General features: G+C 35.8%; 1 protein-coding gene across 2 annotated transcripts in view; it reads right to left on the reverse strand.

Annotated features, from left to right (window-relative positions):
- INTS6 (integrator complex subunit 6) overlaps positions 1–17,424 on the reverse strand; it is an 83,252-nt gene that overhangs the window by 5,460 nt on the left and 60,368 nt on the right. For both annotated transcript variants that reach the window (XM_055542212.1, XM_055542213.1), the window contains 9 exons: positions 15,637–15,791; positions 11,541–11,693; positions 10,614–10,746; positions 9,616–9,710; positions 7,808–7,918; positions 6,617–6,832; positions 2,192–2,318; positions 1,264–1,406; positions 825–1,056 (listed from right to left, as the gene is read on the reverse strand). In XM_055542212.1, coding sequence (XP_055398187.1) covers positions 825–1,056; positions 1,264–1,406; positions 2,192–2,318; positions 6,617–6,832; positions 7,808–7,918; positions 9,616–9,710; positions 10,614–10,746; positions 11,541–11,693; positions 15,637–15,791 — 1,365 coding nt within the window. The remainder of the gene's footprint in view (positions 1–824; positions 1,057–1,263; positions 1,407–2,191; positions 2,319–6,616; positions 6,833–7,807; positions 7,919–9,615; positions 9,711–10,613; positions 10,747–11,540; positions 11,694–15,636; positions 15,792–17,424) is intronic.

The following is a 17,424-nucleotide window of genomic DNA, read 5'->3' on the forward strand; positions in this document are numbered from 1 at the left end:
CCTCTTTCAATGGATTTTCACTGTCCTTAGAATAAAGTCTAGAATTTTTTACAATGGCTTCCAAGACCCGCTATGATCTAGACTCTGCATGTCTATCTTTTGGTTCTCACCTTACCTCATTCCCAGCAGCCCGCAAATATACCAGAATGCTTCAGTTCCCTTAATGCCCTGCTCCTCCCAGTTTGCCTCTGAGTGTACTCTTCCTGTAAGAGCACTATTACTGTCACATAGGTAAATGCACAGCTTCAGTTTACTAATTTCCATTCATCCGTCAAGTGTTGGCTTAAACAGAACCTCCTCAGTAAACTGCCTTGACCCCACAGACTAAATCCTCTTGCCAAATACTTTCCCAAGTATACTTGACTTCCCTTTTTGTAATATTCATCACACTTCTAAGGAAATGTGTGATGACTTTCTTTCCTCATTATAAATGAAGGCAGAGATCCCTATTATCTGTTTACAGCTACATCTCAATGCCTAACCCTGTCTAAATTAGCATATCATTTAATAATTAGTTGCCGAATTAAACAAATTGAAAACTATCTTTCTGTGGGTATTGATAATGCCCCTTTAAAAACTGTCATTTCTAAACGCTAAAGATTTGCAAATGATATTTCAAATCATGATAGCTATTAAGCATAATGAATGAATATATGAAATGTTCATTAAAAAGACATAAAAAATGATTACATGCTAATCTGGAATAAACAAATATCTTCTCTAGACACTCTTGGAACTTTATTCACTTTTTCTATATCAGAAAACTCTCTCTCATGAAGAACCAAACTAAAAGCAGCAAATACTGTTTAAAGAAAAACTCTTACTTTTATGAAGAGGAAGGGGTTTAATGAGGTCTGGCTGTGCTTGGGTCATAGGTGCCGGTGGGCCTTTCCCTCCGATGTGGTTGTTCACAACTGGGCTCTGCTGCCGGCCCCTCAGCAGTGGAGACATGCAGCGTCGTCTCTTAGGGACACCTTGCATATTTGGTTCTCCAGGTCGTTTATGTTTATTTTGAGGTCCAGCCACAAATTCATCTGCCTCATCTATCATCATACCCTGTAACAATGAAGAATTTCCCTGACTTTACATATGGTTTTCAGTTGTACGACAAACTCCAATTCCCATTAAAGTACATTTTAAAGATGTTGACATAGTATTCTACCAAGCAAATAATTTCGGCTTACTTTAGTTAAATTAAGAACTATTAAATCTACTGTGCCTCCCACAAAAAAAAAATTATATAATCGAACACTTCAAATTTACCTTTTTATCCAGCTTAAAGGGGTTGCCAAATGTATGCAACCTCCGAGGCTGATCAGGATCAAGTTCTCTTAATGGAGAAGGTACTTGCTTGAGGTACTCCTGGTAATTCCCCATTTGTGCTATAGGAACACTGTGCACTTGGTCTTTTCAAACAGAACAAATCAATAACAAAAGTTAACTTCGCTGAAACTACCTTCCATTTAGTTAACAAATAATGTGTTCTTGTGTGTGAATGCTACCTGGTCTATTCCAGGCAACTTTTCCTTACCATATATTCTAAATTAGTTTGTTGCCATTATAAGTATTGTGACATAAAATCTTGAGTGCTTTTTAATAAAATTTTAAATAATCAATTTTATCTTCTAAACAAAGCAAAAATATTGCCGTTAGTTTCAGTATATAGAATAAACAGTATGTGTAACCCTTCTATGAAAATGTCTCTTCTATTCGACTCCAAAGCAGAATTTAGTTAAAGCATAATTTACAGAAAAGAGGTTATCACATAGATGATCCTTTACATCAGAGTTGGCAAAAGGGTTAAGTTCTCATCTGACTTGATTTGTAGGTGCCAAAGGTATGGTTAAGGAAATACTAGAATATGACATATATTGGCCATTCCGAGTTAAACTATCAGATACTAGTAGATCACAAGAAAATGATTTTGTGTGTGCCTGTGTATGTGAATGTATGAAGAAAGCCACAAGGAAACTAAGCTATTACCAAAGGTTGTTTCCTCTGGAGAACAGAATTTGGGGCAACAGTGATGGTAGGAAGAAGTGTAGACAATTAGAGATGACTCAACTTTATCCTTCATTCAATGAGAATGTAATATTACAGTCAACTCTTTAAAAGTTACAATAACACTCTGTATTTTCAATATAAAGAAAAGTTTACTGAAGAAATACCAATATTAAAACCATGATCTAACCTTCATCCTGTCCTTTAAGAAATCTGCGGGTGCTCTTCAAAAGATTAGATCTCATTCTTGTTAAGTGATCCAAAAGATTCCGTCTTGGTATGTCATATGCATTTCTAAACGTCTGTGGCTTCAAATCCTGTTTTAAAAAGATTCAAAGACAAAATGTATTTTGAAACAGAATTAAGAGACTACAATCTCTAGCCCGCAGCACAGCTTTGAAAATAAGATATACAAGTCAACTAATTAGCTTAAAAAAATAGAATAAATAGATATGATACCATTGTAATGTACTGTTTTAATAACCAAAAGATAAAAACTCGGTAGTGAAGCTCAACCGAATTATCTCAAACTCATATCTGTCCAAGATTTCATTATGTATCCTGGCTAACAGAAGTAAATAAAAGCTTTGATGTGTAATTTACATACCATAAAACAACCCATTTTACATAAACAGTTTGAGCGTTAATAAATGTACAGTTGTTAAACCAACACTAGGATCAGTTTTAGAACATCCCTATCACTCCACAAGTTTCCATGTGCCCATTTGCAGTCACTTGCAATTCCTATCCCCGCAACCACTAATCTGCTTTCTGTCTCTCTACAACCCATTTCATAAATGGAATCTTGCAATATGTAATCTTTTCTATCTGGCTTCTTTCCACAAACATGTTTTTGAGATTCATCCATGTTGTTCATGTATTGGTAGTTTATTCCTTTTTACTGTCTTTTCCTTTTTACATGGATATACTGTATCTTTATCCATTCACCAGTTGATGATCACCAGATGGTTAACACCGAAATCAGACTGATTATATTCTTTGCAGCCAAAGATGGAGAAGCTCTATACAGTCAACAAAAACAAGACCAGGAGCTGACTGTGGCTCATGAACTCCTTATTACCAAATTCAGACTGAAATTGAAGAAAGTAGGGAAAACCACTAGACCATTCAGGTATGACCTAAATCAAATCCCTTATGATTATACAGTGGAAGTGAGAAATAGATTTAAGGGCCTAGATCTGATAGATAAGAGTGCCTAATGAACTATGGAATGAGGTTTGTGACACTGTACAGGAGACAGGCATCAAGACCATCCCCATGGAAAAGAAATGCAAAAAAGCAAAATGGCTGTCTGGGGAGGCCTTACAAATAGCTGTGAAAAGGAGAGAAGCGAAAAGCAAAGGAGAAAAGGAAAGATATAAGCATCTGAAAGCAGAGTTCCAAAGAATAACAAGAGGAGATAAGAAAGCCTTCCTCAGCGACCAATGCAAGGAAAAAGAGGAAAACAACAGAATGGGAAAGACTAGAGATCTCTTCAAGAAAATTAGAGATACCAAGGGAACATTTCATGCAAAGATGGGCTTGATAAAGGACAGAAATGGTATGGACCTAACAGAAGCAGAAGACATTAAGAAGAGGTGGCAAGAATACACAGAAGAACTGTACAAAAAAGATCTTCATGACCCAGATAATCACGATGGTGTGATCACTGACCTAGAGCCAGACATCCTGGAACGTGAAGTCAAGTGGGCATTAGAAAGCATCACTAGGAACAAAGCTAGTGGAGGTGATGGAATTCCAGTTGAGCTATTTCAAATCCTTAATGATGATGCTGTCAAAGTGCTGCACTCAATATGCCAGCAAATTTGGAAAACTCAGCAGTGGCCACAGGACTGGAATCAGTTTTCATTCCAATCCCAAAGAAAGGCAATGCCAAAGAATTCTCAAACTACCGCACAATTGCACTCATCTCACATGCTAGTAAAGTAATGCTCAAAATTTTCCAAGCCAGGCTTCAGCAATATGTGAACCATGAACTTCCCGATGTTCAAGCTGGTTTTAGAAAAGGCAGAGGAACCAGAGATCAAATTGCCAACATCCTCTGGATCATGGAAAAAGCAAGAGAGTTCCAGAAAAACATCTATTTCTGCTTTATTGACTATGCCAAAGCCTTGACTGTGTGGATCACAATACACTGTGGAAAATTCTGAAAGAGATGGGAATACCAGACCACCTGACCTGCCTCTTGAGAAATCTGTATGCAGGTCAGGAAGCAACAGTTAGAACTGGACATGGAACAACAGACTGGTTCCAAATAGGAAAAGGAGTACGTCAAGGCTGTATATTGTCACCCTGCTTATTTAACTTCTATGCATTATGTACATTATGAGTACATTATGAGAAATGCTGGACTAGAAGAAACACAAGCTGGAATCAAGATTGCCGGGAGAAATATCAATAACCTCAGATATGCAGATGACACCACCCACCCTTATGGCAGAAAGTGAAGAGGAACTCAAAAGCCTCTTGATGAAAGTGAAAGTGAAGAGTGAAAGAGTTGGCTTAAAGCTCAACATTCAGAAAACGAAGATCATGGCATCCGGTCCCATCACTTCATGGGAAATAGATGGGGAAACAGTGGCTGACTTTATTTTTCTGGGCTCCAAAATCACTGCAGATGGTGACTGCAGCCGTGAAATTAAAAGACGCTTACTCCTTGGAAGGAAAGTTATGACCAACCTAGATAGCATATTCAAAAGCAGAGACATTACTTTGCCAACTAAGGTCCATCTAGTCAAGGCTATGGTTTTTCCTGTGGTCATGTATGGATGTGAGAGTTGGACTGTGAAGAAGGCTGAGCACCGAAGAATTAATGCTTTTGAACAGTGGTGCAGGAGAAGACTCTTGCGAGTCCCTTGGACTGCAAGGAGATCCAACCAGTCCATTCTGAAGAAGATCAGCCCTGGGATTTCTTTGGAAGGAATGATGCTAAAGCTGAAACTCCAGTACTCTGGCCACCTCAAGCAAAGAGCTGACTCATTGGAAAAGACTCTGATGCTGGGAGGGATTGGGGGCAGGAGGAGAAAGGGACAATGGAGGATGAGATGGCTGGATGGCATCACTGACTCGATGGACATGAGTCTCAGTGAACTCTGGGAGTTGGTGATAGACAGGGAGGCCTGGCGTGCTGCAATTCATGGGGTCGCAAAGAGTTGGACACTACTGAGCGACTGAACTGAACTGGACTGTTTTCAGTTTGGGGCAATTACTAATGCTGCTATGAATATTTGCATATAAACCCTTTATACACACGTATTTGCATTTATCTCAGTAGATACCTACAAGTAGAACTGTTGGTATACAGCAACATTTACCTTTCCTAAGAAACTGCAAATTAACTGTTGATAATTTTCATCAACAATGTGTAAGAGTTCCAGCTACTCTATAACCTTACCAACACTTCATATTTTTCAGTCTTAAATTTTAGCCATTCTAGTGGGCATAAAGTGGTATCTCACTGTGGTTTTAATTTGCATTTCCCCACTTGACTAATAATGTTGAACATCTTTTCATGTGCTTGTTCAGGTCTGTATATCCTACCTGGTAAGGTGTCTATTCAAATACTTTGTGTATTTTTTTATTGGATGCTTATCTTTTTATTACTAAGTCTTATGATTTCTTTATATATTTTGATACAAGTTCTTTATTCAGCATATGCTTTTCTCCCAGGCTGTAGCTTGTCTGGGAGAAACTTCAAAGTTTCTTCTGAAGACAAAAATGATAATTTTACTGAAGTTCAGTGTATGAAATTGTTATGTGTATGTGTTTTTTGTGTTGTATTTTAGAAATCTTCATTGACCCAAGATCCAACATCTTATAGATATTTTTCCTGTAGAAGTTTATAGTTTCAGTTCTTACATTTGTAACTATGATCACATTAACTAATATAAGGATCAAGTTCATTATTTTGCAGATGGATAGCCAACTGTTCCCACCCTATTTGTTGAAAAGACTGTCTTCTTACCCACTAAATTATTCTGGCATCTTTGTTAAAAATTAACTTTATATATGAAGGTCTACTTCTGTCCCACTGACCAAAATATTTTTCCTCATGCCGGCAACACATATGTTGATCACTGCAGCTTTATAGTAACTTTTAAAATTAGACAGTGCAAGTCTTTCAGCTTTATTCTTTCCCAAAATTGTTTCAGCTACTCTAGGACCTTTATACCTCCATATAAATTTTAGAACCAGTCTGTCAGTTTTGACAAACAGGCAACTGGGATGAAGATCTTTCTAATAATGAGTATTCATAAAGCATTTCAGGATTATACTGTGCAGCCAAGGTCAGTAGTATAAGTATCAAACTACAGTGAATTCTACTATTAGCTATGTAACTTCAGGCAATCTCTAAGCCTGTTTTCTATCTATAAAATGAACATGATGGTTTGCTCTTCATCAGTCCATCTGCTCATCCACTCACCATGTATAGTGTTTTAAAATTCAATGATTCAATAATATTAATAGCATAATTGATCATTATTCTGCAGAGGTATAGAAGTTTGGACAAACTGGGTATCAGTTAATAGAAAATTTGACATATTTGACAATATAGACTATTACTAGAGCAGTACAAAATTCACATAACTATTACCTTATTGAGCAAAGCAACTTGGAACCCAGTGTATTCTTTCATATTAAGGTCCAGCAGTCTGTGAGGAACATCCTCTGAAATTCCCTGGAGCAGCTGTTGAAAATCTTTCCTATAAGCCATTGATAAACCATGTGATCTGCTTCGGACTTTAATTCCAGTTTCCTGTACTACTTTTTTGCCTACAGAACCGATGACTCGATCAGATTCTATTTTGGCCTAAAGCAAAAATAAATAAAAGCTGTCTTCATGTGATCTGAACTGGTAAATTAAAGGCTAAAAGTAGTTTCAGTCTTTTATAAATTAAGTATTTATCACATTTTAAAAGAACATAAGGAATTAAAAACACTACTTAAGTTATGCAGTCTATGTCAAATGCTTGGTAAACTGAACACAGTTTAAACAATAATGTCTTATGATTTTAAATCATCACAATTCTTACCTTTTGGAGAAAATCACACAAACACAACTTAGATTTATTAACACCCACTACATTGAAACCATGATATGTTAGTTAATACACCCTAAATAAAAATTCCCAATTCAGAGGTGACATAAAATTAGAAAACAATCTTATCAATATCTACTTAAAGACATTATTACTAGCACATAACTAAATTTTCACAGATTAGGCAAACAGCAATATTTTGACTCTTCTACAATTCAATTAGCAGTTGAAGTAGAGATGGCAAAGTACTGGAAAAATTGTGCTTTATATAATTTTAATAACTTGGCAGTCAAAGGGTATACTGCTTGACTAATCTGGTATCTACTAACGTGATTTATATCCAAAAGGACAAAATTCAGTATTTTTATACATATTTCAAAAGAAACTCCCATTTTTATAGAAAATGCTATAGGTTTTAAAACATAAAGCAAAAGAAACTTATATTTTTTGACTAAGAAAAACAAATTTCTAACAAATTTCCCAAAAGAAAACATGAGGAATGTTAACATATAAGGCTAGGATCACATTAATAAAGCTATTTTCACAAACTAGAAATTATTATTTGAAATTGTCATTTCAAAACATAGCATATCATGCACTTGAGAATTATGTTAATATATATGTGGTTTTAAAACGTAATCTATTAATACAATTCTACTAGAACCATCAAGAACTAGTATCTGGCCTATTGACCAACTTGGCCAATACCATTCAAAATACTTAATGGCTCTATTTCTTAACATTACCTGCTGACTCAGTTTTTTGAGGTATGAAATGACACTGTAACTAAGTCCATATTCCATACTGTCTGCTATTAGGTTAGGTGCTCCCATCATTCTAACAGCTTTCTTCAAAGGCTATAGGAAAAAAAGAAAATATCACACTCAATCCTAAGCTTGTCAAAAATTTATAGCCATGAAAAGTGAAAGTGAAAGTTGCTCAGTCATGTCCGACTCTTTGAGGCCCCATGGACTATACAGTCCATGGAATGTCCAGGCCAGAATACTGGAGTGGGTAGCCATTCACTTCTCCAGGGGATCTTCCCAACCCAGGCATAGAACCCAGGTCTCCTGCATTGCAGGCCGATTCTTTACCAGTGGGGCCATAAATGTGTTGTCAATTTTGAAAAATTCACCCCCGCAAAACCTCTCCTTTTCTTCAATAAGGGTCACATAATCATATTTGTACTTCATTAAAATGTTTGTCAGTGGTATCAAAGGCAGTTTGAAATACTAAAGGATTAGAGACTGTAATAACAACCCCCAGAGTAAGAAAGTGTGGAGTCCTGGACTTCTTAGTATCATCTGGAAAAAGAGGGCAGAAGACACATTGCAGATATAGATTTGATAGAACTTGGGTGGTAAGTGAAAAGAGGAGTCAAGGATAATAGAAGATTCTTACCTTGGGTAAGGATAGGCTAATTAAGAACTACTTTGTGCAATGAAAAATGTCACTGGCACAACAGTCTAGCATATGTGAATGGGACAGAGTCAGAAAAAGGATGACAGCCACCCACTGACATATTACAAAGTGTATAAAAGCACTGGTGTCAAACTGGAATCAAATCCCAGACCAGATATTTAATATCCATGTGGCACTGGCTACATCCCCCCAGATGCTATGAAACATGAGTCAAATATATGCAGCAGTTCATATTCCAGTGTTTCCTCCTTTCCCGTCTCCTACACAGCTGGTACTATCTGCTAGACACACACAGATTTTCTCTTACAACTATAATACATGATTTCAAAGCTTAAGAAATTAATGTTATTAGAGACCATTTAGAAAGATTACAGTTGAATACTACAATATTCCTGCAGTAAAAGCAGAAGTAATGTTTTAATCAAGTGTTCTAGAAGTTATTTTTCACAAAATCAATAAAGTAATTATTTTCCTGGAGAATCCCATGGACAGAGAAGCCTGGCAGTCTACTGTCCATGGGGTCACAAAGAGTCGGACATGACTTAGCAACTCAACAACAACAATGTATTTAATAATATATGTATTACTGGTCCTATTGTGATACACCAGGTTTCAGGGAATGTTTCTTGAGATTCAGAGAATAATGCAAACAAACCTTTTTTTGTACCTGTAAGGAGAAATAATTATAAAACTGCAATTTAAAAAGGTTAATTGTAAAAGCTTAAATTCTAAAGCCAGCTGCCTGGGATTGAATTCCTGACCCTGATATTAGCTGTGTAGCCTTAGATGAATTGTTTAATTTTTTAGTGTCTTAGTTTCCATATCTGTGAAATAAAAACAGTTATTTCTGCCTCATACAGTTACCATATAAATTAAATGAGGTTAAGTAACACATGTAAAGTGCTGAGGATAGTATCAGGCAGGCCTGGATAAGCATTATATATATTCTCACCATCATCATTATTCTGCAAATCACTGAAACATTTCTTTCTCATATTTATATGGGTCATTTGTAAATTTTTCATGACATTTATTCTGTAACAGCAATAAATAAAAGCTTTAATACCTACAGTAAACTATAAGCATAATACAACATTTTATAACATTCTATTTTTAAGAATAATATTCTTACCCCAAGATAGTAGGGAGGCATTGTCTTCAAATAACTTTCAAATGACTGTCTCCATTTCAATGTTGGTTTTGCTTTATGGACTTTAAACAGATCATCTATAAATGAATGCATAATGAGAACAAACTATCATCATTCAGTGTTTTCACACATGAAAACCAAGTCAAGTAAGTTTCATTTTTAAAGTTTGCTTTACTATTTACAAGAGAGAGAGGAAACATCAATTATATATTTTTAACAAAATTAAAGGTGATAAATTTGGGGTTCTGACATTTTTGAGTAGTAGTAATACCACTTTAAAAATGAAAGGGTGCCAATTAAGGTCTCAAATTAAATAATAAAGGTAGAATGAGAAAATACACAAGGAAAATCTAGATATGAAACAGACTGGAATACAGAAACAAACTATACATGAAAACATACCTACTAATATTTTGTCTATTAAGCTTTAAATCTGGTGCAATTCCATGAAGGAAAAGATGCCTTCTCCAATAGCACCCCTCAAAAAATTACAGCCAAAGGGTCTCCAATCAACTTTAGGCTTATCAATATTATTTAGAATATTATTTTAGAACAAATTCATGCACTAAAAAATTTGCCAAAATAAAATTCTTAAAAAGAAAATACTCAGATCCAAGAACTATGCTTCTACAAAATATCTTAATTATTTACCATACACAAAGTCTGCATTACTAATTCTAACTATGTAAGATATCTGATTTGCAAAAAACTTAGAATATTTAATTTAGAAACAAAATATAGTATTATCTTCAATAGTTTGTAGAATCAAAGGTGTTTGACCCTGACTTTCAATATATCAGAAACATGCAGAGGTTGCTATAAAACCCTTAACAGCTTCAATATTTTAAAATATTAATAAAAATCTTCATTAATTTCCAGAAGACAAGAAAACTCAAAAAGGGAGGGATGTTCCCAAAGATTGCTTTTAGGAAAATTCATATGTATGCTAGGCCACAGAGAACATGACAAGAATGACTTACCTAAAAGGGGAAGGAGCACTGGGTAATTGTAAGGCATCACGAATAAGTTGACACAGTTCAGTGCTGTACTGGCTTTCAAGTAACCAAAGGGATGGCCAAGTTCACTGTATTTTGCACTATTGCTCACATATACCTGTTAAAAAGTAGTTAAAAGTTCACATTTAATAACCTTTGCAGAATGTTATATAAACCATGGATTCAATTTGACTTTTTAAAAAACACCAAATTAAAAAAAAAACAACACCAAATTAAATTTTTAGAGGTTCTAATACTGAGTAAAGAGCTGACTAATTTGAAAAGACCCTGATGCTGGGAAGGATTGAGAGCAGGAGAAGGGGACAACAGAGGATGAGATGGTTGGATGGCATCACCGACTCAATGGACATGGGTTTGGGTGGACTCTGGGAGTTGGTGATGGACAGGGAGGCCTGGCATGCTGCAGTTCATGGGGTCGCCAAGAGTCGGACACGACTGAGCGACTGAACTGAACTGAACTAATACTGAGTGAAATTAAGTCAGACTGAGAAAGACAAATACCATGATATTGCTTATATGTGAAATCTAAACAGAAAGGCTACAAATGAACTTACCTACGAAACAGAAAGAGTGAGAGATATGAAAAATAAATTTATGGTTACTGGGGTTTAAGGAGGCAGGGAGGGATAAACTGGGAGATTGCAATTGACATATACACACTACTGTATATAAAATAGATGGAACTAATAAGGACCTACTACTACACAGCACAGGGACCATTACTCTATAATGCTCTACCTATATGGAAAAGACTCTGAAAAGAGAGGCTGTATGTCCATGTGTAACAGGTAGCTTGCTGTACACCTGAAACTAATGCAACAACAGTGTCGATCAATTACACCTCAATAAAATTAAATAAATTTTTTAAATCACTGCAGTCTTTCAGCTTACCTGCCAACATGTCTGAGGAGATTTTCTTTCCAGGATAAACTGAGTCAGCGGTGAAGGTTCCAACTCATATTTGTCAAAAGGCAATTTGTCAATAACCATGGGTTCACAGTCTGTACAGGAGAACTTCACTACAGGATGAGATGTACGAGGTGGCTAGAAGGCAAAGTCTTACTGTTACTCTTGCACAAACTCTCAGAAACAAACTTTTCGTATCCCTCACCGTCAGAGTTTACTCAGTTTCTCAGTTTCACTAGTGAGAGTTTAATTTACTATCAAAAGCACCACTAAGCGGAAAGATAATACTTAAAAATGTAATGCTTAAACTATCAATATGCACAAGAAAAAAAAATAAACACTTCAAAATCTGCACAGGATTAAAGTTTTTTAAGTCTTAAAATCAAATTCATCAGAAAACTTAAATGCAGTATTTTAGGATTAACTAAGTGCTCATTAATTTTTACATCTAACAAGTAGTTAATGTAATTAGAAACCTTCCTAAGGCCACAGTTGTAGCAGGTTAACTACCTGATTTCCAAACTGATGATGCACACTGATCAGTATGAGGTTTTAAATATATATATACTTGTAAATTATTAATCTATAGGTATATAATATATACCAAAATAATATTAAAAAATAGAAAAAACAAATAGACGTTCTATTGGTTTCCTTTGCTATTCCAGTAAACTATTGGTTACCCCTATGGTAAATATGCCCCACTCTGGAGACCCTGGTCTAGAGCTGAAAAAACTGCAATACTTTTAAAGAAAAAAAAAAAAAAAAAAAAGGCATGTTATTCAATTCCCCCTCTTTAACAGTCTCCTTCCTAAAAGTCTCACCAAAAGAAGACTGGTGAAGAAAATATGAGCTATGAGGAAATAATGTGAAACTTCATAAATACAAAGGACTCCTTTTAGCTTCAGTTACTATCTATCAGTACATACACTGGTGGCTCCCAAAACTACTGTCTTGGGACCATCTTTCATTTCTCTTCATGTATCTAAACACCTACTGGACATAACCTCAATTTTCTATAGGTCCCTCAAACATAGTACTACCCAATTCATTATTTCACCCCCAAACCACATAACCTGTTCTAAAAACCTAAATGTTATCCTTAATTATCTCCGCCTTACCCTCCATACTTAACTGTCACAAAGACCTAGATTCAGTGATACCACAAATTCTAAGCCACTTAGCAAACACATAAATATGGGGCAGATGCTCACTACTTTAGATGCTGCCCTCTGTCAGTGCTAAATTCTCATCTCTCTGATTTCTCATCTCTTCTATTTCTTACCACTCTAATTCATGCCTTCATAATTTCTTAGACTAGATTTGTACAACTGTATATTTTTAATTAGTATCCCTAATTAGTCAGCCCCCTCCAATCAACCCCATGGCCATGAAATATAAATATAATCATATAATTTTCCTGCCTCAAATTATTGAGTAAAAGTAGCATCCAATCACCTAAAAATAGGGCCAGACTCTTTTGGGTTTTTTTTTTTTAAACAAAGAGCCTTGACTGTATGGTCCCTATATGCCTTTTAACTACCACCCCATATACACCCTGTGCTCCAGCCTTAAAAACAACTTGCAGTGGCCCAAAGAAATCACTGTCTTTTCATGCTCCCGTGTTTCATGTTATCCCTGGCTGCTTTTCAGTTTTCTTCCTTGCCTAATGCAAACAAAATTTTGAAGTCTGAACTGGCAAGTACCAACCTCTAAGAGGCTTCTTTCCTGATACACTCTTACCACATACCCCAAACCCACACCAGGCAGTCAGGTACCACCTCATCTGGCCTCTGCTCCACCACTTTGACATGTGGCACACTGGACTCTATCATGTTTATACAGCTGACCTTCCTACAGAAGGTTCCAGATGGGAAGCACTATGTTTTACTTATCTTCTGCTCCTGTACCTGTCACGTACCTGACAAACAGCTTATTGAATCAGTCTATGAAATTCACGGGGTTTTTTTGGATGAAAATACTAAGATCCATTTAATATCCAAAATAATCCTATGAGATAGGAGTTATTATCTTTATTTAACAGATGGTAAATTGAGGCTTAAAGAAGATAATTAACCAAAGACATGGCTAATAACTGGTAGAGCCATAATTCAAATTCAGAACCAGTCTCTAATAAATCACATTTAATTTCAGTATCAGTACCTCTTATATGAAATCCTATTATTTATAGAAATTTAATTTCCCCTCTAATATCCTTCAGTTACTAAAATTTGCCAGTTCTTTCCAATATCTCTTTTTTAACATTCTCTCTTCCAACATCTTAATTCAAACTCTTACTAGCTCTATATTGGGCTTCCCTGGTGGCTCAGACAGTACAGAATCTGCTTGCAATGCCGAAGACCTGGGTTCAATCCCTGAGTTGGGAAGATCCCCTGGAGAAGGAAATGGCAACCCACTCCAGTATTCTTGCCTGGAGAATTCCATGGACAGAGGAGGCTGGCGGGTTACAGTCCATGGGGTCACAAAGAGTCGGACACGACTGAGTGACTAAGCACAACAGCTCTGTATTAAGTCAACTATAGCAATAGTCCTCTAGGTAAACAGCTTACCTGCCAATTCATCTGCTGATTCTGCTGCATGTAACAACCACCAGATTAATTTTCCTAAAGCAACAGTCTTAGAAATGTCTTCAGTTCTAAGAACCCCACTGAGAAAAGCTCAAATTCCTTAACCTTGCATGTAAAGTCATGAGCAATCTAGTCTATTTAATAGTATTCTCAGTGTCCTACAGACATATTATGAACCACCTATCCTCAGATACTTTCCATTCCTCTAAATTCACCTTGTTCTTTCCTACTTCCATACTTTCAACATTGTTTTCTGTTCCAACTAAAATCCTATCCACATTCCAAAATCCTCTATAGCTTGTAACAATCTGCAATAGACCACTAGAGTAATATTGATAGATAATGCCTGTGATACTGGCTTTGGATCTCTTCCTATGCGGACTCAACATGTACCATATGCACTACTGTAAGTGTTAAATATAACTGAATAAGTAACAATATAATATTTCATACAAATATGATAGCTGTTCTTTCAGAATTCTGAAAGGCTCCAGAAGAGAAATTAAAATCACCAAAGAATCGAGAGCTCTCTAAGGTTAGACTAAAAAACTATCATGGTTCAATCAAAAAAAGGAAGACGATCTCTCACTGAAATGTATAGAAACTTTATTTCATGTACTACTTCATTAAATCCCTAATGAACAAAAGAAATATCACAGCTCTTGTATAGAACAAAAGTAAAAAATTATCCTGAAGAGTTGATACAGATTTAAAGTATGAAAGATTTCAAAGAGTTTAACTTAATTCATAAATGACAGCCACATCAAAAGTTATTAAAGACTACTTAAAGATCTTTGAAATAACAATTCTTATCTTCTAAGGGTAACATCAAAAGAACCACTGTCAGGCTCTCCCACAAAATATTCCAGTGTCCTCTGAGTTACTACAAAAAATACTAATCTGAAAAATGTGTATTAACAAGACTGAATAGATATTTGTTAAATTTACCCTATTATTATAAGAACCATATAGTGAATACTGATAATTCATCATGACCACTCAACAAGCCCTACTGTTACTAAAAATAATTCCTATAAATAAGACCAGAAAATCTTTTCTATCTTAAACTTCCAGACTGAGAACACTGAATATAACTAAAACTATGCAAATCAACATGAATTTCTAAGATTAAGTCCTAAATGGCTGCAGGGAAACCATCAAAATTATTTTATAACCATTCATTTAAATTCTGTATTATGTCCCTGAGAACAAAGCCTTATGTTATTTATATATTTAGAATATATATCTATGATTCTGTAATCAGATGCAATAATAAAAACATAAGCATAACTTCAGATTCCAAAGGAAAACGATGCCTCTTTTCTATTATTTTATAATGAACAACACAGTATACTAAAGCAAATAACAGCTTATCATAGCACTTGAACATCTGTCTAATTTCTATACAATAGCCACACCTTTAACTGACAGTAGTACTTAAAGCTGGTATGAAAAGCAGTTACTATTATGAAGTCACAATCTCTGGTACTTACTAGTGTTGGAGAATTTTGATCTGGCCAGAAAGATTCTGGAACAGGCCAGTGACCTATAGGAACCCCAGTTTTAGGATTTGGTCTGACATAAATGAGTTTGTGACAACTGTGCCAAGGCTGCGATCCAAAAGGTCTTGATATGTCTGGCTGCCCATCTATAGCAAAGAAATTTTAAAAAGTAAATATCATTAAAGGGAAAAAACATAAGAAGTTAAACTATGTCTAATATTACTTAGTAAAAATATCTTAATACTTGTTCAGTTCTGGATTTTCCTGTTTTTCTTAAACAGTAGAATACTATCACGACTAAGACTTTAAAATTTAGATTAGACCAGAATTCATGAGAGGGTAACATCAGCAAATTTCGACTCTTTGAGTTCCACAATTGAAAGGAGGTCCCACAGCATCCTTTGCTTGCCCAATATACTTCACAGGAAATACTTGCTTAACGAATGACATGTTTCCCCCCACCAGATGATAAGGGCAAATAATCAATTTTTTCATCATCATGCTCAGCTTAGTAAACACTAAGTAACTATGGCTAAATATGGAGAAGGCAATGGCACCCCACTCCAGTACTCTTGCCTGGAAAATCCCATGGATGGAGGAGCCTGGTAGGCTGCAGTCCATGGGGTCGCTAAGAGTGAGTCGGACACGACTGAGCGCCTTCACTTTCACTTTTCACTTTCATGCATTGGAGAAGGAAATGGCAACCCACTCCAGTGTTCTGGCCTGGAGAATCCCAGGGACAGAGGAGCCTGGTGGGCTGCCGTCTCTGGGGTCGCACAGAGTTGGACACAACTGAAGTGACCTAGCAGCAGTAGCACGGCTAAATAAGTATTTTTTAAAAATCATTTTACCTAAAGCCTAAAAACTAGAACAAAAGTCTAATGTATAAATACAGATTTGAGGCACCTACCTTTAATCTAAAACAATCCTAGAAAATGGGAACTCTCTTCAACAGTACAGCAAACATTTACTGAGTGCCTAATTCTAAGCAAAGTCCTAAAATAATTTTAAAATAAATATATTCCATGTCTAACAATTCAATTCTTTTAAGGTTTCTTTTTTTTAAATTGAACACAGCAATATAATTTATATAATCTTTCCATCTTCTGCTCTCATCTCTATGACCTTTCTCTTCTCCCAGTTACCCACTCTACTGCCTTACCTCTGCCAAAGTGTCATTAACGACTTTCTAATTCTGGTTTTCAGCTATGTCGTACAAGGCAGAGGGTCCAGATGTAAGCCGTCCGTTGGTTCTGGCAAAACTCCTTATACCCTCTGGCTAATATAAATAGTTCATGATCACAGAATATTAGAATAAAGCCAGGCAGGGCTCAGCTAGAGTTAAAAGAATCAAGTTCAATAGCAAAGGCTGGTTTCTCAGTTTTGGAACCACACCAACCATTTGGTTCTGATCAGTCTGATCTTTAGTAAAAATTGTAGCTAAGGAATTAAATAAACACCTAGGGCTGAACACTCTTGTGAATCAAGGGACACGGGAGAGGCACATACGCTGGAGAGAGTCAATGTTACAATACTAAAAAATGAAATACACTATTCTGTTCATGTTTTTTTAAAAAGGGTTTTAGCTCTTACAAATTATCAGGCTATGAACAACCAATATAAAAAGGCAATACGACCAAACCACTATCATACAACCTTGACTTTCCTATTTAATCGTGCCACTTTACCAACAGCTCTTTTGTCATCTTAATAATTTGACCTTGTCAACGTTAAAACCAAATCATAGTAATTTTTCAGTTCTAGCTGAATACTTGATAA

This window comes from Bubalus kerabau, chromosome 12 (genome assembly GCF_029407905.1).
Source record: "Bubalus kerabau isolate K-KA32 ecotype Philippines breed swamp buffalo chromosome 12, PCC_UOA_SB_1v2, whole genome shotgun sequence".
NCBI lineage: Eukaryota > Metazoa > Chordata > Mammalia > Artiodactyla > Bovidae > Bubalus > Bubalus kerabau.